We start from the raw sequence: 27,367 nt of genomic DNA on the forward strand, positions 1-27,367 counted from the left end.
ATTGTAATAATTACATTATGGTAAATAATGAAATTTAACACTATATGCTAATTTTTTGAGAAGGACCTGTAAAATGTTTGCAATCTCTGTTGTGCAGAATAATTTGGTGCATTTTGAGTTATCATTGGGAGTTTTATCCAATGAACTGCGATTTATCCTCTAACGGTTGATGATCAGAACATTGTATTAACTCATTTGTGTCGACCGTTTAGGAGAATCAGAAAAATAGCATTTGCATAATAGTTTAGAACACTGTGTAATTCATTCAGCAGTGATACATAGGAGCTTGAAGGAGACAAACGATCCACAATTTTTCTTGAAACACACCGGTAAAAATGTCTAGTCATGACATTGACCATTTCAGTATCTGAGAAAAAGGGAACGAAGGATGATCTGTAGGTTTTAAACGACCGCAGACTATTAGGACATGAGACTATGGACAAAACATTTGTTTGGCCATTAAATATAATCCTTGCTTAAGAGGATCTGCACTGAAGACACTTTCCACGTTAATTCTTGACATATGGCCCAGGGAGTATAAAAGTGAGTTCTAGGTAGACTGTGTGAATAAATTGAAAGGACTCGGACGCGAAGTCCTATATATAAAGAATGACATTAGTTAAAGGATATGAGGCTAAAGAGATAAAGCTTAAGGATAAAGCAGCTCAGGGAGCCACCAGAGCAGGGGAAGGACTAAACCCGTTGATCTGCGGCTGCTGTTGTATGCCATCCGGTGTGTTACCGCTTATCACTAAAACAATCAAACGATCATTCCTTCCACGATAGCGGGTGATAGAAGCATAGAAGCAGAAGAAACGTCCATAGCACATACAGTGGGGAAAATAATTATTTGTTCCACTGCCAATCTTGCAAGCTTTCCCACCTACAAAGAATGGAGAGGTCTGTAATTTTTATCGTAGGTACACTTCAACTGTGAGAAAAAGAATCTTATAAACCTCGCCCCCCCCCCAAAAAAAAAAAAATCATATTGTATGATTTTTACATAATTAATTTGCATTTTATTGCATGAAATAAGTATTTGAAACAACAGAAAAACACAATTAAATATTGGTACAGAAACCTTTGCAGTTAGAGGGGTGAGACGTTTCCTGTAGTTCTTGACCAGGTTGTGCAAACTTAATCAAGAACAGGAAACCTCTGACCCCTGCAGCAGGGGTTTTGGCCCTTTATTCCATACAAATCTTCTTCAGATCTTTCACATTTCAGGGCTGTTGCTGACACTTCAGCTCCCTCCAAAGATTTTCTATTGGGTTCAATTCTGGAGACTGGTTAAGTTAATACAGGACCTTGAAATGTTTTTTATGTAGCTACTCCTTAGTTACCCTGGCTGTGTGTTTCGGGTCATTGTCATGCTGCAAGACCCAGTCATGACCCATCTTCAATGCTCTTACTGAGGGAAGGAGGTTGTTGGCCAACATTTTGCGATACATGACCCCATCTATCCTCCCTTCAATACGATGCAGTTGCCCTGTTCCTTTGCAGAAAAGCACCCCCAAAGCATGACGTTTCCCCCACCATGCTTCACGGTCGGCCGCCTTTTTTCGGGGTTGTACTCATCCTTCTTCCTCCAAACACGGTGAGTGGAGTTGGTATCAAAAAGTTGTGATCACATGATCATCTCCCATGCCTACTCTGTATCACCCAGATGCCACTGGCGAACTTCAAATGGGCCTTGGACATTCCTGAGCTCTCAGACTCATCCTTACCCCATGAGGCAAATACTTGCATGGGGCTCCTTACCGAGGAAGATTGACAGTTATCTTGTGTGTCTTACATTTTCTAATAATTGCAACAACAATTGTTGCCTTCTCACTAAGCTGCTTGCCTATTGTCCTGTAGCCCATGCCAACCAGGTCTACAATTTTGCATCTGGTGTCCTTAGACAGCTCTTTGGTCTTGGCCATGGTAGAGGTAGTGGTCACACCCAGGACCAATCATCCAAAAACACTAGTATCAGACGCTACATCGTTAGGCAGGGAAATTGTCACAGATTCTGCACTGGGGTCTAGAAGTTTCACCTCCGGCACCATGATGGGCGCCTTATTAGGCAGCTATGGGTATGAAATAGCTAAAGTTAAACTACATTAGCTGGCTTAGTCTTAAAGGGATGCAGCATTATCTTTCTTCACGGGAATACCGATCCATTGACTCCATCTTGCTGCGGTCAGTGGAGTCCAGAAGTTTGACAGCTTGGTCCAAACTTAGCGCTCTCCCATGCTGCAATCACTGCTTAGCTTCTGCAGAATGGGAGAAGCTCAAGGGCAATAAATGGTGGCTGGATGTAGCAATAACCCCTTTAAAGACACTTACCCAGGGTCATGCAGATAAGCGTAAAAATCAAACATGTGCCATTGGATTTTTAATCGGACATTACACTGACCAATGTTATACTAAAGGGCTGTTTAGATTAACTATTTTTTTCAAGTCTCAGATGAGACTTATGCATTGAAGTCTCCCACGAGGAACATCCAAGTGACACCCAATTTTTACCGGATATTTATCATGAGCCTAGATAACTGTATTTGATCAAGTACATTTTTTAGACTAGAAATATGAAATTGTACGTCACACGGAGATAAAAAAACGGACACATTGTTTGCACACGACTCAAAATTGGATGAAAATTAGAAAAACAAATCATCTGAGTTCAGTATTAAACATGGATTATTGTTCATATGCTTGTCTGCAGCCACCCTAAAGCTCACAAGCTCACATTATACTAGTGATCAGAAGCAAAAATAATAAATAAAATTATAATATCTATCTACTGTATATTGGCACTGTACAAATACATATATACAAAGAAAGAAGAAAATGTGGCACTCATGAGCTTGTGACACACCTGGACCCGTTGAAACAGCCGTCGTCCTCGGTCACCTTGCACCCTCGCATATACCTGCAGTTGTTATTATGATGTCCTCAGTCCACGCTATGGCGCAATAAAGGACTTTTTTATCGCAGCACAAGCTGGTGAGTGCCACATTTTCTTCTTTCTTTGTATATGTTGCTCTTGGACTGCTAATCAATGTTGAGCACCACAAAGCCAGTGCAAGATACCACCTGATAGTGTACAGGGAACTTTTGCTGCTGCAGCCACAGAAAACTGCAGGTGTAACCTAGTGCCGTTCTACTTTTTTTTTTTTTTTCTCTCTCTCTCTCTCTCTCTCTCTATATATATACACATATATACACACACACACACACACACACGCACACACCTTGTACTCTGCCAAGCACATAGATGATATTAGATAAATGCTTGACGTCCCAAGGGGTTAAAGAGTTGTTCTAACTTTCTGTCTGCAAGAGCACACTGCACCATGACCTTCCATCTTTCTATTTGCAAGTATGTAAGCTCCTGAAACCTGACAGCTTGGACTAGCAGCATGGCTACTCTGCTTTAGAGATGAGCGAATTTGCTCGGGTTCCCTCTTATTTGGCAAGCTGCAGAGGGAACCTGGCTTCCTGGATACTACTGGCCGATCAGCGCCGCGGCTGCATGTGTCATGGCTGTGTCACAATCACAACACATGCATGGAGAGCCCAAGAAGCAGACACATGCAGCTGCGGTGCCGATCAGCTGATCGGCCAATAGTATCAAGGAAGCCAGGTTCCCTCTGCAGCTTGCCAAATAAGAGGGAACCCGAGCAAATTCGCTCATCTCTAAAGCAGAGTAGACATGCTGCTAGTCCGAAATGAGAGCTCTCCAATCCTGCTACCAAAGCTAGCTCTGCTTCTGCAAATAGAGGAGAGAAAGAGGATTGAAGCATAGTTCATGCCAGCTCACGATCCACAGGTAGGAAACCATCCACTTCAGAGACTGCAGAAGGTAGTGGTGGAGAGGATTTTTATTAAGAGGTGAATTGCAAAACCTCTTACTTTTATATTTAAATATATATACGGTAATTATTTGCGCTATAGTGCACTTCCAGAATAAGACAAAAAGGATATAAACAATTGTCAGCAGGGACTGGGGAGGTTCACAAAAAAATCCACAAGAGAAGTATTGGAACTACGGTGGTTTATAGGTCCACAGGCAGATGCATCAACCACTTACCGTAATCTGTGCAATAAATGATCCCAGAGAATAATATCCGTAGGGTGATAATGTATCAAGAGAGAGTTACCTCATAAGCCTCATGGCGGTATTAGGCTGTGATATACTTTACATGGATGGACATTTGGATACTATTCTCTGGGACCATTTATTCTACTGATTAAGTGGTTGATGCATCTGCCTATGGACCTATAAACCACCCTAGTGTCAATACATCTAGTGTATTTTTGTGTGAACCTCCCCGCTGACAACTGTTTACATCCTTTTTGTCTTATTCTGAAAGTGCATTATAGCGCAAATAATTATATATATTTATTTTATATCCTAAGACAACTGTGGCTGTGGTTCTGTTTTTCAGCTATTTCTTTTCCCTCTTATACCAGCGCCACTAATTGCAATTGATTTTTACCTTTATATTTATTTATACCCATTTAAGGTTAGACAACCCCTGTAAAGAGACTGACTCATGGAAAAGGTCATGTTACAATTGTGCAAAGTAGCAAAAGAAATTAAACAGTTACACAACTTATTTTTTTTAGATACACATATAAACCCCCCCTAAGATAAATGTCTATTTTCCAGCATGTATAATGAGCCTTGCACTCTGACCCATATCACACAGATGGTGCTGCATACGCTCCGCGTCCCTAGAGTATAAGTGGTAATTATGGAGACTGAGTTGCACACATGTAATCAGAGCACAGGGGGCAATTCACTAATAGTCACTGATAGATACACAAGGAACAATACAGATAATCTTAACTGGAGATTCCCTGCCTATAATGGATTTCAAGCATGAGTTAAGGCCCCGTCTCACATAGCGAGATCGCTAGCGAGATCGCTGCTGAGTCACAAGTTTTGTGACGCAACAGCGACCTCCATAGCGATCTCGCTATGTGTGACACGTACCAGCGATCAGGCCCCTGCTGCGAGATCGCTGGTCGTGTCGGAATGGCCTGGACCTTTTTTTGGTCGTTGAGGCCCCGCTGACATCGCTGAATCGGTGTGTGTGACACCGATCCAGCGATGTCTTCACTGGTAACCAGGGTAAACATCGGGTTACTAAGCGCAGGGCCGCGCTTAGTAACCCGATGTTTACCCTGGTTACCAGCGTAAATGTAAAAAAAAACAAACAGTTCATACTCGCCTTCTGATGTCCGTCAGGTCCCTTGCCGTCTGCTTCCTGCTCTCACTGACTGCCGGCCGTACAGTGAGAAGTGAGAGCACAGCAGCGACGTCACCGCTGCGCTCTGCTCTCAGTGTACGGCGGCTCAGTCAGAGAGCAGGAAGCAGACGGCAAGGGACCTGGACACCGAAAGGCGAGTATGTAGTGTTTGTTTTTTTTGGTAACCAGGGTACACATCGGGTTACTAAGCGCGGCCCTGCGCTTAGTAACCCGATGTTTACCCTGGTTACCCGGGTGCTGCAGGGGGACTTCGGCATCGTTGAAGACAGTTTCAACGATGCCGAAGTCGTTCCCCTGATCGTTGGTCGCTGGAGAGAGCTGTCTGTGTGACAGCTCCCCAGCGACCACACAACGACTTACCAACGATCACGGCCAGGTCATATCGCTGGTCGTGATCGTTGGTAAATCGCTTAGTGAGACGGGGCCTTAAAGTAATGTCCCCTTGGTGTGTGCTCGTCTATCAGGTGAGGGTGCACAGCATGTTGTAACAGGATCTAACGCAGATGCTGAATGGATAAAGCAGAAACTAGTGCCAAACAACCGGTAGTGTCACCCACAGTGACCAGACATCCTGCATATAGAAAATGTGCAGTATGTGCCCTTTAGCCACAGATGCCAGTCTTCTGGTTCAGGGAGATATAATTGGGAGACTGTAACAAACTTGCAACCTGAGCAATTTGCCAACATTTTATACAAAGTTTTTTTTTTGCTGGAATATTAGAGTCTATGTCAGCGATGGAGATATATATATATATATATATATCTATATCTATGAAAATTGTACATTCACACTGAAGGCATCAAAACTATGAATTAACTCATGTGGAATTATATTCTTAACAAACAAGTGTGTAGCAACTGAAAATATGTCTTATATTCTAGCCTCTTCAAAGTAGCCACCTTTTGCTTTGACGACTGCTTTGCACACTCTTGGCATTCTCTTGATGAGCTTCATGAGGTAGTCACTGGGAATGGTTTTCACTTCACAGATGTGCCCTGTCAGGTTTAATAAGTGGGATTTCTTGCCTTATAAATGGTGTTGGGACCATCAGTTGTGTTGAGCAGAAGTCTGATGGATACACAGCTGATAGTCCTACTGAATAGACTGTTAGAATTTGTATTATGGCAAGAAAAAAGCAGCTAAGTAAAAAAAAAAAACGAGTGGCCATCATTACTTTAAGAAATGAAGGTCAGTCAGTTTGAAAAATTGGGAAAATTTTCAAAGTGTCCCGAAGTGCATTGGCAAAAACCACAAGCGCTACAAAGAAACTGGCTTACATGAGGACCGCCCCAGGAAAGGAAGACCAAGAGTCACCTCTGCTTCTGAGGATAAGTTTATCCGAGTCACCAGCCTCCGAAATCGCAGGTTAACAGCAGCTCAGATTAGAGACCAGGTCAATGCCACACAGAGTTCTAGCAGCAGACACATCTCTACAACAACTGTTAAGAGGAGACTTTGTGCAGCAGGCCTTCATGGCAAAATAGCTGCTAGGAAACCACTGCTAAGGACAGGCAACAAGCAGAAGAGCCTTGTTTGGGCTAAAGATCACCAGGAATGGACATTAGACCAGTGGAAATCTGTGCTTTGGTCTGATGAGTCCAAATTTGAGATCTTTGGTTCCAACCACCGTGTCTTTGTGCGACGCAGAAAAGGTGAACGGATGGACTCTACATGCCTGGTTCCCACCGTGAAGCATGGAGGAGGAGGTGTGATGGTGGGGGGGGGTGCTTTGCTGGTGACACTGTTGGGGATTTATTCAAAATTGAAGGCATACTGAACCAGCATGGCTACCACAGCATCTTGCAGCGGCATGCTATTCCATCCGGTTTGCGTTTAGTTGGACCATCATTTATTTTTGAACAGGACAATGACCCCAAACACACCTCCAGGCTGTGCAAGGGCTATTTGACCAAGAAGGAGAGTGATGGGGTGCTACGCCAGATGACCTGGCCTCCACAGTCACCAGACCAGAACCCAATCGAGATGGTTTGGGGTGAGTTGGACCGCAAAGTGAAGGCAAAAGGGCCAACAAGTGCCAAGCATCTCTGGGAACTCCTTCAAGATTGTTGGGAGGCCATTCCCGGTGACTACCTCTTGAAGTTCATCAAGAGAATGCCAAAAGTGTGCAAAGCAGTCATCAAAGCAAAATGTGGCTACTTTAAAGAACCTAGAATATAAGACATAATTTCAGTTGTTTCACACTTTTTTGTTAAGAATATAATTCCACATGTGTCAATTCATAGTTTTGATGACTTCAGTGTGAATGTACAATTTTCATAGTCATGGAAATACAGAAAAATCTTTATATGAGAAGGTGTGTCCAAACTTTTGGTCTGTACTGTATATACATATATATATATATATATATATATATATATATATATATATATATATATATATATATATATATATATACATATATACATACATATACACACACATACATATATATATACAGACACATATACGATGGCCTATCCTTGACATAGACTCTAATAAACAAAAGACGCAAGGCGCCTTGGAATTAATCTGGTGTAAACAGCATGCTCAAATAAGGATGATGTTGAACTGGCTTATTCCTGATCCATGGCTACATTTTATTGCATCCCAATTACGAAACCTTCATGGATGGGGAGGTAGAGGTGACATGGGCAAGTTGGGTGCTTTTATTTTACAGAATACGAAATGAACCTCACGTCTGTCTTCTGGAGTCTGGGATTTCTCCTGGAGGGAATCGTCTTACTCCCACATTAGTGTAAGGGTACCGTCACACATTGAAATTTCCATCGCTACGACGTTACGATTCGTGACGTTCTAGTGATATCGTTACGATATCGCAGTGTCTGACACGCTACTGCGATCAGACACCCTGCTGAGAATCGTACGTCGTAGCAGATCGTTTGGAACTTTCTTTCGTCGCTTGATCACCCGCTGACATCGCTGGATCGTTGTGTGTGACAGCGATCCAGCGATGTCTTCGCTTGTAACCAGGGTAAACATCGGGTAACTAAGCGAGGGCCGCGCTTAGTAACCCGATGTTTACCCTGGTTACAAGCGTAAACGTAAAAAAACAAACCGTACATACTCACCCGTCGGTGTCCTTCAGGTCCCTTGCCGTCTGCTTCCTGCTCTGAGTGCCGGCCGGAAAGTGAGAGCAGAGCGCAGCGGTGCTGCGATCTGCTCTCACTGTACGGCTGCACTCAGAGCAGGAAGCAGACGGCAAGGGACCTGAAGGACACCGACGGGTGAGTATGTACTGTTTGTTTTTTTACGTTTACGCTGGTAACCAGGGTAAACATCGGGTTACTAAGCGCGGCCCTGCGCTTAGTTACCCGATGTTTACCCTGGTTACCCGGGGACTTCGGCATCGCTCCAGCGCCGTGATTGCAACGTGTGACCGCAGTCTACGACGCTGGAGCGATGCTTATACGACGCTGCGACGTCACGAATCGTGCCGTCGCAGCGATGAAAATTTCAATGTGTGACGGTACCCTTAGTGTATAAAGTGAGAGACAGAGACAAGAAACTTATGGGTATTGAGGGGTTCACCAAATACACACCACTATGACATAAACCCAATTTGGGTGAAGTATCAACGTTAAAGGGTTTTTCTGATTCAGAGCAAAAAAGGGATCTGGTCGAATGCTAGAATGGAAGCCTATGGTGACGGATTGCGTTTTTTTAACTGAGCATGCTCCGATTTTTTTAGGATTCAATTAGCTGTATCAGGTAGCCGGATGTAGCAAAAAATCGGATCCGTCGCATCAGTTTTTCCACAATCTGCGACGGATCAGTTTTTTTTTTCAACATTCGACGGATTGTGACTGATGGCAAAAAACTGATGTGTGAAAGCAGCCTTAGATCTGTCAACCTTCGAGCAGCAGGTTACATTAGAGCTGGCACAAGTTGTCCACATGCAACACCCATGCGAAGCTCAGGTGCCCATCAAGGACAAGTGAAGACTCCTGAAGGGAGCAAAGCACCAAGAACAGAAAAGTTACAATAAATAAATCACGTAACAGTTCAACAACGTTTCCATACCTGAAGTTAATGACTGGAAAAATAGCTCGGGATACAAAATAACATTTAAGACCTGTTCACATGAGTGTATGGATCAGATGAGAGGTTTCTGATGTCTTATGGATACAGGGCAGTGCTGATCAGTAGTGATGAGCGAACGTGCTGGGATAAGGTGTTATCCGAAGCATGCTTGGGTGCTAACCGAGTGACTTCGGCGTGCTCGAATAATATGTTCCAGTCCCTGCACCTCTCGCATCTGTTCGACACACATTACGAGACCTTCACTACGCCAGGAATACAGTATGATTCCCCAAAGTGCTCACAATACCCACAGTGCTCCCAATTAGTGATGAGAAAATGTGCTCGGATAAGGTAATATCCAAGCATGCTCGGGCACTAATAGATTATCTTCGGCGTGCCCCAATACTACGTTCGAGTTGTCATGGCTGCACATCTCGCGGCTGTTTGACAGACGAAACACATGCAGGGATTTCTTAACAAACAGGCAATCCCTGCATGTGTTGCGGCTCTCAAACAGCTGCGAGACATGCAGCCATGGGGACTTGCACATTTTTCGAACACACCAAAATCACCCAGTCAGCACCAGATTATGCTCAGGTAGCACCTTAGGGTACCGTTACACAAAACGATTTACCAACGATCACGACCAGCGATACGACCTGGCCGTGATCGTTGGTAAGTCGTTGTGTGGTCGCTGGAGAGCTGTCACACAGACAACTCTGCCGCTGTGCTCTGCTTTTACTTTCCGGCCGGCAGTCAGTCAGTGCGGGAAGCAGACGGCAAGGGACCTGACGGACACCGGAATGTGAGTATGTACGTTTTTTGGTTTTTTTTACATTTACGATGGTAACCAGGGTAAACATCGGGTTACTAAGAGCGGCCCTGCGCTTAGTAACCCGATGTTTACCCTGGTTACAAGCGAACGCATCGCTGGATTGGTGTCACACACACCGATCCAGCGATGACAGCGGGAGATCCAGCGACGAAAGAAAGTTCCAAACGATCTGCTACGACGTACGATTCTCAGCAGGGTCCCTGATCGCTGCTGCGTGTCAGACACAGCGATATCGTATGGATATCGCTGGAACGTCACGGATCGTACCGTCGTAACGACAAAAGTGCCACTGTGAGACGGTACCCTTATCCAAGTACGTTTGCTCATCACTACTGATCAGCTTCTTTTTTTTTTTTATTTAATCATGCCAGTTCCCTATGAGAAGAGAAAACAAATATTGCAACATGCTGCGTAAATCAGATCAAGCACACCCATTCAAGTCTATGGGTCCATGGAAACCACTGGACTACACTCGGGTAATATCCGAGTGTAGTCCAATTTCCGCTGACTCACACAATGGAAAAATTTTGTTCTCCATCTTCTCCTCACCTGTGCTACGATTCACTCATCCAAGAGAATCGGATCATACTAAGAAGATACCGATCAAACTTTGAACAGAGTGTCATTTACATAATAGATCTGATTCTCTCCGCTTGTGTGACCCCAGCCTTAGGGCTCATACTCACATGCAAGAAACTCGGATGAGTCTCGCAAGTCAATACCCGGCACTCCGGAGCGAAGCGTGCGGGTGCATGTACTGCTATGCGGCTGCACGCTCCGATCTGAGTGCCGGGTATTGACATGCGAGACTCATCCGAGTTTCTCGCATGTGAGAATGAGCCCTTATACTGAGGTTGTAATTAGCGATGAGAGAATGTGCTCAGAAAAGTTTGTTCGTTAGGCTTCTTTCACACTTCAGTTGTTTGGCGTCAGTCTGCTCCGACATAGTGACGGATCGACGGATCCGTCACAATTGTTGAGAAAACGGTTCTAACGGATCCATTTTTTTGACGGATCCGTTACTTGGGGGTTGTCTGGGAAAAGTATCTACTTTTTGGAGCATGCGCAATTGAAAAAGCGGATTTTGGCGACGGATCCGCCGAAATGACGGTCGCGACGGATCCGTCGCCCCAATCCGCTTTTTCAATTGCGCATGCTCCAAAAAGTAGATACTTTTCCCAGACAACCCCCAAGTAACGGATCCGTCAAAAAAATGGATCCGTTAGAACCGTTATCTCAACAATTGTGACGGATCCGTCGATCCGTCACTATGTCGGAGCAGACTGACGCCAAACAACTGAAGTGTGAAAGAAGCCTAACGAACAAACTTTTCTGGGGGGAGTGATGAGGCGTACGCACACTGGATGTTGGGGGGGGGGGGGAAGGTAACACTGGATGTCGGGGGGGGGGGGGGGGGGGGGAGAGTCAAGAAGCACATGCACTGGATGTCGGGGGGAGTCGAAGCGCACGCACTGGATGTCGGGGGGGGAGAGTCATGAAGCGCACGCACTGGATGTCGGGGGGAGCCATGAAGCGCACGCACTGGATGTCGGGGGGAGCCATGAAGCGCACGCACTGGATGTCGGAGGGAGTCATGAAGCACAAGCACTGGATGTCGGAGGGAGTCATGAAGCGCAAGCACTGGATGTCGGGGGGAGTCATGAAGCGCACACACTGGATGTCGGGGGGAGTCATGGAGCGCACGCACTGGATGTCGGGGGGAGTCATGGAGCGCACGCACTGGATGTCGGGGGGAGTCATGAAGCACACACACACTGGATGTCGGGAGAAGTCATGAAGCACACACACACACACACTGGATGTCGGGGAGAGTCATGAAGCGCAGGCACTGGATGGGGGGGGGGGGGGGGGGGGGGGGGGAGTCAAGAAGCACATGCACTGGATGTCGGGGGGAGTCGAAGCGCACGCACTGGATGTCGGGGGGGGGGAGAGTCATGAAGCGCACGCACTGGATGTCGGGGGGAGCCATGAAGCGCAGGCACTGGATGTCGGGGGGAGTCATGAAGCACACACACACTGGATGTCGGGAGAAGTCATGAAGCATGAAGCACACACACACACACACTGGATGTCGGGGAGAGTCATGAAGCGCAGGCACTGGATGGGGGGGGTCATGAAGCGCACACACTGGATGTCGGGGGGAGTCATGAAGCGCACGCACTGGATGTCGGGGGGAGTCATGAAGCGCACGCACTGGATGTCGGGGCACTGGATGTCGGGGGGAGTCATGAAGCGCACGCACTGGATGTCGGGGGGAGTCATGAAGAGCAAGCACTGGATGTCGGGGGGAGTCATGAAGAGCAAGCACTGGATGTCGGGGGGAGTCATGAAGAGCAAGCACTGGATGTCGGGGGGAGTCATGAAGAGCAAGCACTGGATGTTGGGGGGAGTCATGAAGCGCACGCACTGGATGTCGGGGGGAGTCATGAAGCGCACACACACACTGGATGTCGGGGAGAGTCATGAAGCACAGGCACTGGATGTCGGGGGGGATTAGTCATGAAGCACACACACTGGATTTCGGAAGGAGTCATGAGGCGCACGCACTGGATGTCGGGGGGAGTCATGAAGCGCACGCACTGGATGTCGGGCGGAGTCATGAAGCGCACGCACTGGATGTCGGGGGGAGTCATGAAGCGCACGCACTGGATGTCGGGGGGAGTCATGAAGAGCAGGCACTGGATGTCGGGGGGAGTCATGAAGCGCACGCACTGGATGTTGGGGGGAGTCATGAAGCGCACGCACTGGATGTCGGGGGGGGGGGGGGGGAGTCATGAAGCGCACGCACTGGATGTCGGGGGGGGGGGGGAGTCATGAAGCGCACGCACTGGATGTCGGGGGAGTCATGAAGCGCACGCACTGGATGTCGGGGGGAGTCATGAAGCGCACGCACTGGATGTTGGGGGGAGTCATGAAGCGCACGCACTGGATGTCGGGGGGAGTCATGAAGCGCACGCACTGGATGTCGGGGGAGTCATGAAGCGCACGCACTGGATGTCGGGGGGAGTCATGAAGCGCACGCACTGGATGTCGGGGGGAGTCATGAAGCGCACGCACTGGATGTCGGGGGGAGTCATGAAGCGCACTGTGATGCAGTGACCCCTGTAAAAGGTAGGGGGCGCTGTATGGTCTCCCCGGTATGTGCACGGAGTTGTATTGAGGCCGTGAGAATAGACCTGCAGTGATGTCAGGATCACGTGACCAGCCATGTGATCCATTACTGTGGGTGTGGTTACAGGTACATAACGTGACCAGGGTGTGGGTCACATGGTCCCTGGGTTCCTGTGTGGTTCCAGTGAGTGGACCTGAGTGGTGAGGTTACAGGGGGTTCCTGAGCGCTGTGTGTGGGCTGTGTATGCCCCTGTGCTGGAAGACCTGGTAGGAGGCTTCCTGGAGAGCACATGCTAGCGTGAGAGGTCCTGGGAGGTGTACCAGGACCCCTGAGCAACACACAGTGGAACTTGGGGAAGCTACAGTCCTTCGGTGGCTCTGGACTGACTGATGTGTGCCGGCCAGGCAAGTTGGTGAACCCCGTAAGGCAGTTTCCCCAGGAGAGAGGACTGACAAGGAGTCAGCAGACGGAGCAGGAGCTCCCATAAGGTACCTCCACAAGCTGTTGGTGCTTGTAACCTGGACTGTGTGGTAACCCACGGCAACTGGTCAGTGAGGACCAGCATGTTTAGTGTCCGTGAGTCAAACCTGTAGTTAAAGTGTTTGAAGAGGCAAGTTAATATCACCAGTTGGTGCCTGTGATGTTCTATGAACTGTGCATAACCCGGTTATGAGGCTTAATAAACCGTATGGACTGCCTTGTTTTAAAAACCCGTGCGCTTGAAATATCGCAGCCAAGCGAGTGTCCCCCAACACACTCAGCAAGAATAGTCTTACAGCACGCACTGGATGTCGGGGGGAGTCGTGAAGCGCACTCACTGGATGTCGGGGGGAGTCGTGAAGCGCACTCACTGGATGTCGGGGGGAGTCGTGAAGCGCACTCACTGGATGTCGGGGGGGGGGGGGGGGGGGGAAGTCATGAAGCGCACACACGGGATGTCGGGGGGCACACACACGGGATGTCGGGGGGCACACACACGGGATGTCGGGGGGCACACACACGGGATGTCGGGGGGCACACACGGGATGTCGGGGGGCACACACGGGATGTCGGGGGGCACACACGGGATGTCGGGGGGCACACACGGGATGTCGGGGGGCACACACGGGATGTCGGGGGGCACACACGGGATGTCGGGGGGCACACACGGGATGTCGGGGGGCACACACGGGATGTCGGGGGGGGGGAGTCGGGGGGCACACACGGGATGTCGGGGGGGGGAGTCGTGGGGCACACACGGGATGTCGGGGGGGGGGGGGGGGGGGGAGTCGTGGGGCACACACGGGATGTCGGGGGGGGGGGGGGAGAGTCGTGGGGCACACACGGGATGTTGGGGGGAGTTTTGGGGCACACACTGAACGTTAGGGCACTTGTCACTTACGGTTCCAGTACACCGGGTAGCACTCCCCCTCAGTGACGTCCACCTCGTACAGGCCGCTCCGCACACACACTGGCTCGATCTTTCCCATGGCACCGATGGTGATGAGGTCCAGGCCAGCGGCCCCCGGCTCAGCCTCTGCCTCCTCCGCGGTGGCTTCCCCCTCCGGGGCGGCGCTCAGCTCCAGCAGGCGGCGGTAGGCCAGCTCGATGCGCAGGGAGTCGTACCCGATGAACGGCTTCCAGCTCTTCTTCTCCTCCCGGTAGAACCAGCGCACCTCCTCCGCGCCCAGCTCCGTCACTACCTCATAGCGGTGCCGGGAGCTGCTGGAGCGCGTCCTCCGCCGGCCCGGGATCTGCAGCCGCTCCTCCCCGTCCTCACCCTCTGAGGGGGACCCGGCCAGCCCCGGTACCGGGGGGAAATCATGGCCGGTCAGGTGCAGCTCCAGGCCCCGGGACATGGGAGAACGGCAGCGCCGGCGGGAGGAGGGACACCGGTGGTCCTGCCCTTCCTCTCCCCCGGCCTCCCCGTCCTCCTCTTCTTCTTCCTCCCAGTCACACTCGCCGTTCGCCTCCGGTGACCGAAGCCCGGAGAGACTCATACCGGCGACGCCCCGCTTCTCTCACTGTTCATGAAGCCTCTTGGGTGCCGGCATGGAGGCCGTTACGTCCGCTGAAAGCGTTGACTCCGCCGCCCCCTCAGGAGCGCGGCTTCTCCTCACACACCGGCTGCCGGGCGCGCCTCCACCATCTCCTCTGACGTGCGCGCCCCCGCCTGCTGGCTGTCACGTGATCAGCACATGTCAGGTGACTGAAAAGATGCCGCGGCTGTCAAAAAGAGAATCGTATTCATTTATCCTGAGCCGTTTTTGAGGAGACTTGTGAAGCTGATCTAGACCTTGTATGCTTGGGGCTTGTTCTACTCCGAGCGCGGAGAGGTGGGCTTGTTGTGCCCCGAGAGTGGAGAGGTGGGCTTGTTGTGGCCCAAGCGTGGAGAGGTGGGCTTGTTGTACCCCGAGAGCGGAGAGGTGGGCTTGTTGTGCCCCGATAGTGGAGAGGTTGGCTTGTTGTACCCCGAGAGCGGAGAGGTGGGCTTGTTGCACCCCGATAGTGGAGAGGTGGGCTTGTTGTAAACCGAGCGCGGAGAGGTGGGCTTGTTGTAAACCGAGCGCGGAGAGGTGGGCTTGTTGTGCCCCGAGAGTGGAGAGGTGGGCTTTTTTGTGCCCCGAGAGTGGAGAGGTGGGCTTGTTGTGGCCCAAGCGTGGAGAGGTGGGCTTGTTGTACCCCGAGCGCGGAGAGGTGGGCTTGTTGCGCCCCGAGAGTGGAGAGGTGGGCTTGTTGTGCCCCGAGAGTGGAGAGGTGGGCTTGTTGTACCCCGAGAGTGGAGAGGTGGGCTTGTTGTACCCCGAGAGTGGAGAGGTGGGCTTGTTGTACCCCGAGAGTGGAGAGGTGGGCTTGTTGTACCCCGAGAGTGGAGAGGTGGGCTTGTTGTACCCCGAGAGTGGAGAGGTGGGCTTGTTGTACCCCGAGAGTGGAGAGGTGGGCTTGTTGTACCCCGAGAGTGGAGAGGTGGGCTTGTTGTGGCCCAAGCGTGGAGAGGTGGGCTTGTTGTACCCCGAGCACGGAGAGGTGGGCTTGTTGTACCCCGATAGTGGAGAGGTTGGCTTGTTGTACCCCGAGAGCGGAGAGGTGGGCTTGTTGCACCCCGATAGCGGAGAGGTGGGCTTGTTGTACCCCGAGAGTGGAGAGGTGGGCTTGTTGTAAACCGAGCGCGGAGAGGTGGGCTTGTTGTAAACCGAGCGCGGAGAGGTGGGCTTGTTGTGCCCCGAGAGTGGAGAGGTGGGCTTGTTGTGCCCCGAGAGTGGAGAGGTGGGCTTGTTGTACCCCGAGAGTGGAGAGGTGGGCTTGTTGTACCCCGAGAGTGGAGAGGTGGGCTTGTTGTACCCCGAGAGTGGAGAGGTGGGCTTGTTGTGGCCCAAGCGCGGAGAGGTGGGCTTGTTGTGGCCCAAGCGCGGAGAGGTGGGCTTGTTGTGGCCCAAGCGCGGAGAGGTGGGCTTGTTGTACCCCGAGCGCGGAGAGGTGGACTTGTTGTAAACCGAGCGCGGAGAGGTGGGCTTGTTGTACCCCAAGCGTGGAGAGGTGGGCTTTTTTGTGCCCCGAGAGTGGAGAGGTGGGCTTGTACCCCGAGCGCGGAGAGGTGGGCATGTTGTGCCCCGAGCGCGGAGAGGTGGGCTTGTTGTACCTTGAGCGTGGAGAGGTGGGCTTGTTGTACCCCGAGTGCAGAGAGGTGGGCTTGTTGTACCTTGAGCGTGGAGAGGTGGGCTTGTGCCTTAAGTGCAATTACTTTCTTATATAATTGACATATCTGCATAATTTGTATCATTCATTGATGCCATTGTTTGCGATAGGAATGCACAGAATATATGATGGCCCCTAAACCTACAAATATCGTACATATTTTCCCTTTAGGCTGTGTTCACACAAGATTTCTTGTACTGAAATCAGTGTTTTTTGTGTGTCTTGTTAACATTTCTCTGTAAATTATTTGTCCTGTTTCTTAAGGTTTTTTATTGGAATTTCCTCACATTTTTTAAATCAAATAAATAAATATTTTTTTTCTTAAGGTTAAAAAACGCAAAAAAACTCAAATGTCTTTGTAGCTTTTTAATTGAATTCAATTGTAAATTATGGAGCGGCTTCATGGAAAAAATGACTGAAAAATGGATTTCTGAGTATTTTTTCTTTTGGTTAAGCAATTACTGATGAGCGACCGTGTTCGGATGTTATCAGGCTCGGGTGTTACCGAGTACCTCAGGCGTGCTCGTATATTATGTTCCTGTCCTGCGACTGTTAGACACCTGCGGGGAACGTTATCTGCGCACATTCGCTCTTCACCAAAGGCAATGTTTAGAGCAAATCCACAGAAAAAATGCCTGAGGAGATTAAAAAAAAATAAGAAAACGTAATGTGGACATATCCTTTAGGTCTCATTAATGTGTACCAGACATGATGTTGTAATTACTCACGTTTTCTAGTGAGATTGAGGGAATAAAATGTTCCCAACAGGGTCTGAAATTACCTCAGCTGTTGGAAAACTACTACTCTCAATATACTCTGTCAGCCTTCAGTTATTTATATATATATATATATATACCCCAATTCCATTAGAAAATAATGGGAGAAGTAAAAATCATCTGAAGGGGAACGTTTTCGACACTTGGTGAGGAAAATGGGTGACAAAAGGGTGTCTGAGAACAGCTGTGACGTCAAATTTGTGCACACGTTGCAGATTTTGATGCGGTTCCGCAGCATTTTTGGACCCATGGAATTGCATCAGATCTTCATGTGTAGTGCACAACCAATGTTAATCAATGGGAAATCCAGAATTGGTGTGCACATGCTGCAGAAAAATCAGCGCGGATTTGCAGCGTTTTATATTCCGCAGCATGTCAATTCTTTTTGTGGATCTGCAGTGTTTCTGCACCCAATGACTACCATGGAGTCAGTCAAATCTGCAGCTAAACTGTGTGTGTGTTTGTAGGCAGGCATCGTCCAATGGGACTATTAGTCCCACCTGGCTATGTCTGCTCTCACATAGAACAGTGACCGCATTAGCTCTTGATGGGATAGTAGTCCCATCATCCGGCTACTGTGTTGAATAGTAAAATAGTAAAAAAAAACAACACATATACACATACAGTACATACATATACACATACAGTATATACTCACCAAACAGCTAATCCCCGACCCCCTCGATCGCATGCAAAAAAATAATAATAAACCAACAGTATACTCCCTGTTCCGATGTAATCCATTTAATAACGACTGTCCCACGATGATCTCCTGTGTAGAGCTGTCACATCGGGAGATGTGACTGCTCTACACGGCTCCGGTGACACAGTGACCGGAGGTGATCCTCCCGCAGTGGATCACTTCGCCACCCAGAAGTCACCAGAGTTCATACTGTTACTTGCGGCACCGCTGCATGAGAAAATTCTCACGCAGCTGTAGTACCGTAAAGTGAGAGCACGAACTCCAATGAACTACACTGCGGGAGTATTATCTCCAGTCACTGTATCATCGGAGGTGCCTGTAGAGCGGTCACATCTCCCGATGTCACTGTTCTACAGGAAAGATCGTCATGGGTATTTGTGTTGGTTTTTTAAAAAATTTTTTGCAGGAGAACGAGGGCTTAGCAGGAATTAGGCATATAATAAATATGGAAAACTGTGTGGTGTTTTATTTCATTAAAATACTTTATTCTGGCTGTGTTTTTATTTAACCTATAACAACTATAGGATTAGTAATGGATAGGTGTCTTATTGACATCTCTCCATTACTAAGTCATGGGCTTGTCACTTTACAATACAAAGGTGACATCAACTCCACAACTATTACCCCACTTGCCACCGCTACAGGGCAAGTGGGAAGAGAGAGGCTAAGTGCCGGATTTAGCACATCTTACAGATGCGTGTTTGTAGCCGGGGGTGGGGGGGAATATCCATGGCCCCTTCATAGGCTATTACTATCAGCCCGCAGCTGTGTGCATAGCCTTTTCTGGTTATTAATTATGGGGGGGACCCAACGTCATTTTTTGGGGGGCTCCCCTATTTTAATAGCCAGTAAAGGCTAAGTATACAGCTGTGAGCTTATATTAATAGCCTGAGAAGCTCCATGGGTATTACCCCCTTCCCAGGCTGTAAACATTTTCCCCTAGTCGCTGGCTTTCCCTCTCTGGTTTGGAAAAATCTGTGAGAGGCCACGGCATTTTTAAAAAAAAATTAAACAATGCGCTTAAGGCCGGGGTCACATTTGTGAGAAACTCGCACAAGTCTCGTATCTGGGACTGGAGTGTGCAGCTGCATGTATTTCTATTCAGCTGAACGCTCTGGTTCGAGTGCCGACGGCAGTGTCAGGTATTGAGGTGCGAGACTTGTGCGAGTTTCTCGCAAATGTGACCCTGGCCTAATGCAGATTTTGTGTGTGTGTGTGTCTTTATTTAACTCTTTATGTACCATTTTATGTTTATTACTAAACATCGGGCTTGGTATTATCTATCTATAGATCTATCAGGAGAAAATTTATTCTACAGGGTGGACCATTTATACGGATACACCTAAATAAAATGGGAATGGTTGGTGATATCAACTTCTTGTTTGTGGCATATTAGTATATGGGAGGGGGAAAACTTTTCAAGATGGGTGGTGACCATAGCGGCCATTTTGATGTCAGCCATTTTGAATCCAACACTATTTTTTCCAATCCAGTGGGAAGAGGGTCATGTAACACATCAAACTTATTGAGAATTTCACAAGAAAAACAATGGTGTGCTTGGTTTTAACGTAACTTTATTCTTTCATGAGTTATTTACAAGTTTATGACCACTTATAAAATGTGTTCAAAGTGCTGCCCATTGTGTTAGATTGTCAATGCAACCCTCTTCTCCCACTCTTGACACACTGATAGCCACACCGCGGAAGAAATGCTAGCACAGGCTTCCAGTATCCGTTGTTTTACATGCTGCACACCTCATATCTTCACAGCATAGACAATTGCCTTCAGATGACCCCAAAGATAAAAGTCTAAAGGGGTCAGATCGGGAGACCTTGGTGGCCATTCAACTGGCCCACGACGACCAATCCACTATCCAGGAAACTGTTCATGTAGGAATGCTCGGACCTGACACCCATAATGTGATGGTGCACCATCTTGCTAGAAAAACTCAGGGAACATGCCATCTTCAATGCATAAAGAGGGCAACACATCATCATGATAGTCGTCATGGGCCAGTTGAATGGCCACCAAGTTCTCCCGATCTGACTCCCTTAGACATTTATGTTTGGGGTCATCTGAAGGCAATTGTCTATGCTGTGAAGATACGAGATGTGCAGCATCTGAAACAACGGATACTGGAAGCCTGTGCTAGCATTTCTTCTGCGGTGTTGCTATCAGTGTGTCAAGAGTGGGAGAAGAGGGTTGCATTTACAATTCAACACAATGGGCAGCACTTTGAACACATTTGATAAGTGGTCATAAACTTGTAAATGACTCATGAAAGAATAAAGTTATGTTAAAACCAGCACACCATTGTTTTTCTTGTGAAATTCTCAATAAGTTTGATGTGTCACATGACCCTCTTCCCTTTGGAAAAAATAAAGTTGGATCCAAAATGGCCAACTTCAAAATGGCCGCCATGGTCACCACCCATCTTGAAAAGTTTTCCCCTCCAATATACTAATGTGCCACAAACAAGATGTTGATATCACCAACCATTCCCATTTTATTTAGGTGTATTTATATAAATGGCCCACCCTGTATTATTGGAAACCATTGGATTATTGGTTGGGAAAACTTTGCATTACATCTAAGGCATGTCCACTTTTTTAAATTTTTTTTTGTGTTTTCCTTTTTTTTATTCTATCTATCGATATATCTATCTATCTATAGATTATCTATCTATCATCCATAAAAATGAAGGCAGAACTCCAATAGAAAAAATATGTGTAAGGCCGGTTTCACACGTCAGTGATTCCGGTATGTGAGGTGTCAGTTTTCTCACGTACCGGAGACACTGACTCACGTAGACACATTAAAATCAATGTGTCTCTGCACATGTCAGCGTGTTTTCACGGACCGTGTGTCCGTGTGCAAAACACTGAGACATGTCAGTGTTCGTGGGAGCGCACGTATCACATGGACCCATTAAAGTCAATGGGTCCGTGTAAAACCTATGGGAGGTGGAGCCGCATATTCATCACTGTAATAAGCGGTACCATGTGACCGCTCATACAGGAAGAAGCTGCGGCGTGGAGAGGAAGCGTCGAGGGAGCCGGGTGAGTATAATAAAGTATAAAGGCTCGCATATAGCCCTCCAAATATTATAATGCCCCCCACAGAGACCTCCATATATTATAATAGCCCTCCATATAGTTACATTGGCCCCATAGGCCTCCATATAGTATACGGCACCCCATGATTCTCCATATCGTTTAACCCCTGGGCCATTTTCTGGTTTTGCGTTTTCGTTTTTCATTGCCCTTTTTCCCAGAGCCATAATTTTTTTTATTTTTTGGTCAAAATGGCCATGTGAGGGCTTGTTTTTTGCGGGACGAGTTGTACTTTTGCATGACACTATTGGTTTTAACATATCATGTACTTGAAAAAGGGAAACAAGTTCCCAGTGTTTTGAAATTGCAAAAAAAAAAAGTGCAGTCCCACAGTTTTTTTTTTTAAACCATTCATTATGATTCTCCAGGTCATTACAAGTTCATAGACACCAAACATGTCTAGGTTCTTGGATGAAAAAAAAATTCCAAACTTTGTTAGAAAGAAAAAAAATTGAGCCATTTTACCCGATACCCGTGGGTGAGGGCTTATTTTGTGTGCTGAGCTGATGTTTTTAATGATACCAATTTGGTGCAGATACGATATTTTTATCGCCCGTCATTGCATTTTAATGCCATGTTGTGGCGACCAAAAAAAAAAACGTAATTCTGGAGTTTTGACTTTTTTTTCTCATTAGGCTGGCGTCACACTAGCGTTTTAAATGGCCGAGTGCAATAAGATAAAAAATCGCTTTGCACTTGGACCAGTGTTAAGCTATGGGGCAGCTCCCAGCAGCCGACTTTTTGTCGGCCGTTTTCCTAGGTCCGAGACAATCGCAGCATGCTGTGATTGTCTCGGACCGAGGAAAACTCTGGGCTCACTCGCATCCATAGAAGCCTATCGGTGCGAGTGAGACAATGCACACCACTCGGATATCATCCGAGTGATGTGCGTTATAAGCAGACCCCAGCAATGGAGGAGATGGAGAAATTCATTTCTCCGCCTCCTCCGCAGCTGTGCTCTGATCCTCCCTGTGCGAGAGAATAGGAGCACAGACACATGACACTCGGCTCCTGCTCTGCTGCGAGCAGGAGCCGAGTGTAATTAGCATATCGCATCCGATGTTCTCACATCGGATGCAATATGCCAGTGTGACGCCGGCCTTACGCTGTTTCACGATCGGGTTAATATTTTTTATATTGATAGATCGGTCGATTTTGAACGCAGCGATACAAAATATGTGTATGTTTGATTTTTTTTATTTTGAATGGGGCGAAAGGGGGGGTGATTTGAACTTTTATATTTTTATTTTTTAAATATTTTTTAAAACTTTTTTTTTCACTTTTGGCATACTTCAATAGTTTCCTTTGCTAGGTGAAGAGAATGGGGCATCAGACTGCGCTGCTCGCCTGTCAGGATAATGTACCAGAGAAGTCCAAGTAGATGTAATAGAGAATAGACTAATGTAATTCTCTATTACATCTACTTGGACTTCTCTGGTACATTATCCTGACAGGCGAGCAGCGCAGTCTGATGCCCCATTCTCTTCACCTAGCAAAGGATCATCACATCGGGGCTTGCAGCAGCCGCCAATGCGAAGTACAGTGGTTGTGTCGCTCACAACCATAATAGGTGAGTGAATTTATATTATCTCTCAAGAATATTCCCTTTATCTCGGATAAGACCCTATGTGCGCTCTATATTCCTTCTAGCTACCTTGTCAATAGTTTCCATGGGAGATTAGAAGCTGCTATAATCCGATCGGCACTGCTACATACAGGCGATGATCAGATCGCCTGTATGTAGCAGAATTGCTCACTTGCATAGCAATCCGGCATTGACAACTATAGAGGTCTGTTATGATCTGGTGGCCTAGGAGCAGCATGGACGAGCTCTGGAGTAGGTGGCCTCTATACTGACCGCAGACCCTGAACTTAACACCGCAACTATAAGTAGCCGTGGGATGTTCCTGTCACTCCCTCGACACCTCGTCACAGCCGGAGGACTAATTACCCCTAAAGAAAGAAACAGGAAAACTATCTTGCCTCAGAGAAAATCCCCAAAGGAAAGACAGCCCCCCACAAATATTGACTGTGAGAGGAGAGGGAAATTACAAACACAGACTGAAAACAGAATTTAGCAAAGGAGGCCACGCTACCTAGAAAGAAAAGACAGGACAGAGTACTGTGCGGTCAGTATTAAAATACTACAAAAATCCACCACAGAGAATACAAAAATCTCCACACCTAACTAAAGGCATGGAGGGTAACTCTGCGACTCCAGAGCTTCCAGCTTGGCTGAATAAATCCTTACACAGACAAAGCTGGACAAGAAAAAACATAGCAATTCACTGAACTATAAAGTCCACCGCATGTGGACTGCAAAAACAAAGCCAGGACTTATCTTTGATGATTTGGACAATCCAGCAGGAGAAACCAAGCAGAGATGTGAATCCTCCAGAAAAACAATGGACAACTGGCACTCACTAAAGGGGGAAGCCAGACTAAATAGTCCCGTCCGAAGTGGAAGCACCTGATGACTGCTGTGAAGAACGAACAGCAGCACTACCACTTATAACCACCGGAGGGAGCCCAAGAGCAGAACCCACAACAGAATTCACAACAGAGGTCTGCTGGAGACCTCTGGTTGTCATGCTATTCTATCGTTGACTGGCGATCACGTGACAGGGTCACGAGTTTAACTGGTTAAGAGCCGCAGGTGGACTGCGATTCCGCCCAGGGCTGTTGAGGTCACATGTCAGCTGTTTATATCAGCTGACATGTGCCCAGAAAGGTGTGGGCTCCGGCGGGGAGTCCGACATCAGTGTACTATTACGCCCGATATCGGAAAGGGGTTAATGCACTGCCCATAGTCCTCCATATAGTATAATGTGTTGACCACGCTCGCTGGTGGTGTATGTGGTTCGTCGACCCATTGTGCCACGGGGCTGGGCTCACCTAGGAGGGGTGCAACTAAGTGGTTACCTGGTGTTCACAGGATCTCCTGAAGGTGAAATCGGGCTTGAGCTGCACGTAGCCGCCGGGTAGCACACCTAGTCAGTGTCCTGTACTGCAGCTGCTGATCCCAGTGGTCGGGTCCACTGGATTGGAACACGGGAGCAGGGTCACTGACAGGAAGGATTAGAAGACTAACAGACAGTACGGACAATGTGTACTTCGGGGATAGGTTCTCGTGCAGACCCAGAGGTCTCGGGCAACGGTTCAGGTACTGCCGACTCGGCTACAGGGTTCAGATACCACCGAAGTCGCTTCAGGGACACATATAAACTACACAGGACTACAGTAACAGTACAGAAGAGGGAAATAACTAATTTAAACTAAGGACAAGTGACCTGGCAACATACTGTTGCCCACACAGACTGCTTCTAACAAACTATAAGGGTTGCTCAGGCACCTCCCTATTGGGGGGGTGCATTTTACACAAGATGCCTTCCAGTCAGTGTAGCTACAGGGGGGGCAGAGGGTGCGGGTGCCCCGGGCCCGGTGCTCAGAGGGGGCCCACCCGGAGCTACGCTACTGTAACTGTATCTGCGCACAGCGCCTCGATACAGTTGCCTTCTGCGGCCCTGCTCTGCCACTATGGGGCCCCCGAGCAGGCGAGGGGGTCCGGTGCCAGCAGTGCCCGCCTTTCATCGCAGGGTCAGCTGTACCGGCATTTAGCCGATACAGCTGACCGCAATGATGAGGGAAGGAGCGCTGCGCTCCTTCCCCCATCATTCTCCTGTCAGCGTCTGACGTTGGTGACGCTGACAGCGGGCACGATGAGTCACTGCCTGGCGCCAGGAGACGAGCGGGAGCTCAGAGCAGTGCAGAAACCAGGAAGAAGAGAGGTGAGTATTTTTTTAAGGGGTGCTGCCTTATACTACAGAATCTGCCTATGGGGGGGTGCTGTCTTATACTACAGGGTCTGCTTATGGGGGGTCTGACTGATACTACAGGGTCTGCCTAAGGGGGGGTCTGCTTAACCCCTTCATGACCTTGGGATTTTTCATTTTTCCTTGTTCGTTTTTCACTCCTCTCCTTCCCAGAGCCATAACTTTTTTATTTTTCTGTCAATTTGGCCATGTGAGGGCTTATTTTTTGCGGGACAAGTTGTACTTTTGAACGACATCATTGGTTTTACCATGTCGTGTACTAGAAAACGGGAAAAAAATTCCAAGTGCGGTGAAATTGCAAAAAAAGTGCAATCCCACACTTGTTTTTTGCTTGGCTTTTTTGCTAGATTCACTAAATGCTAAAACTGACCTGCGATTATGATTCTCCAGGTCACTACGAGTTCATAGACACCTAACATGACTAGGTTATTTTTTACCTAAGTGGTGAAAAAAAATGCCAAACTTTGCTAAAAAAAAAAAAAAAAAAATTGCGCCATTTTCCGATACTCGTAGCATCTCCATTTTTCATGATCTGGGGTCGGTTGAGGACTTATTTTTTGCGTGCCGAGCTGGCATTTTTAATGATTCCAATTCGGTGCAGATACGTTCTTTTGATCGCCCGTTATTGCATTTTAATGCAATGTCGCGGCGACCAAAAAAACGTAATTCTGGCGTTTCGATTTTTTTTCTCATTACGCCATTTAGCGATCAGGTTAATGCTTTTTTTTTATTGATAGATCGATACCAAATATGTGTAGGTTTGATTTTTTTTTTATTGATTTATTTTGATTGGGGCGAAAGGGGGGTGATTTAAACTTTTATTTTTTTTTTTATTTTTTTCACGTTTTTTTTTACTTTTTTTTTAACTTTTGCCATGCTTCAATAGCCTCCATGGGAGGCTAGAAGCAGGCACAGCACGATCAGCTCTGCTACATAGCAGCGATCTGCTGTTCGCTGCTATGTAGCAGAAAATCAGGTGTGCTGTGAGCGCCGACCACAGGGTGGCGCTCACAGCTGCCGGGGATCTGTAACCATAGAGGTCTCAAGGACCTCTATGGTTACAATGGAGAAGCATCGCCGACCTCCGATCATGTGACGGGGGTCGGCGATGCGCTCATATCCGGCCGCCCGGCCGGATGCAGTAGTTAAATGCCGCTGTCTGCGTTTGACAGCGGCATTTAACTACACAACACCTAATAATATCCATGCATATAAGCCATGAAGCATATATCAGAAAAACACCAAATAGTAGGCTTCACACTAGGCAATTGAATATGAATAATTTTATTGAATACAAGAAAACATCTTTATAATAGCAGTAAGGGCATACTTCCAAGTACAGGAACATGGGGGGCTATCCAAACAGGGATTACCATTATTATAATAGTATCATGATACAGACATAAGAATGACCATGTGATAAGGTCACTGTGCCAGTAATCACATGTAATACCGCTAAATAGCAACATACATAGATATGAACAGAAGAAGGTAATGGTATAGTTACCAATGGAAAACACTGCAGGACGGCCCACCAACACCCGACGCGCGTTTCGCACCGAAATGCTTCGTCTGGGGGATGGTTTGGGCACTGGCCAGATGGTATTTAAATATAAGAGACCCAATCAGAAACTGCCTGCCAAAGGACTGATAGGAATCTGCTGTGCGCGCATGCGAAGAAGCACTAGACCGACTTTGGCAGGCAGTTTCTGATTGGGTCTCTTATATTTAAATACCATCTGGCCAGTGCCCAAACCATCCCCCAGACGAAGCATTTCGGTGCGAAACGCGCGTCGGGTGTTGGTGGGCCGTCCTGCAGTGTTTTCCATTGGTAACTATACCATTACCTTCTTCTGTTCATATCTATGTATGTTGCTATTTAGCGGTATTACATGTGATTACTGGCACAGTGACCTTATCACATGGTCCTTCTTATGTCTGTATCATGATACTATTATAATAATGGTAATCCCTGTTTGGATAGCCCCCCATG

The 27,367-nt window shown here is 47.7% G+C and overlaps 1 protein-coding gene across 2 annotated transcripts in view; it reads right to left on the bottom strand.

Annotated features, from left to right (window-relative positions):
- DDHD1 (DDHD domain containing 1) overlaps window positions 1-15,428 on the bottom strand; it is a 53,648-nt gene extending 38,220 nt beyond the window's left edge. The window contains exon 1 of one of the 2 annotated variants that reach the window (XM_077269801.1): window positions 14,656-15,428. In XM_077269801.1, the coding sequence (XP_077125916.1) occupies window positions 14,656-15,253 (598 nt within the window). In that variant the 5' untranslated portion in view covers window positions 15,254-15,428. The remainder of the gene's footprint in view (window positions 1-14,655) is intronic. The other variant, XM_077269805.1, reaches the window with a different exon arrangement.
- Between the last annotated feature and the right edge of the window lie 11,939 nt (window positions 15,429-27,367).

Source organism: Ranitomeya variabilis, chromosome 1, assembly GCF_051348905.1.
Source record: "Ranitomeya variabilis isolate aRanVar5 chromosome 1, aRanVar5.hap1, whole genome shotgun sequence".
NCBI lineage: Eukaryota > Metazoa > Chordata > Amphibia > Anura > Dendrobatidae > Ranitomeya > Ranitomeya variabilis.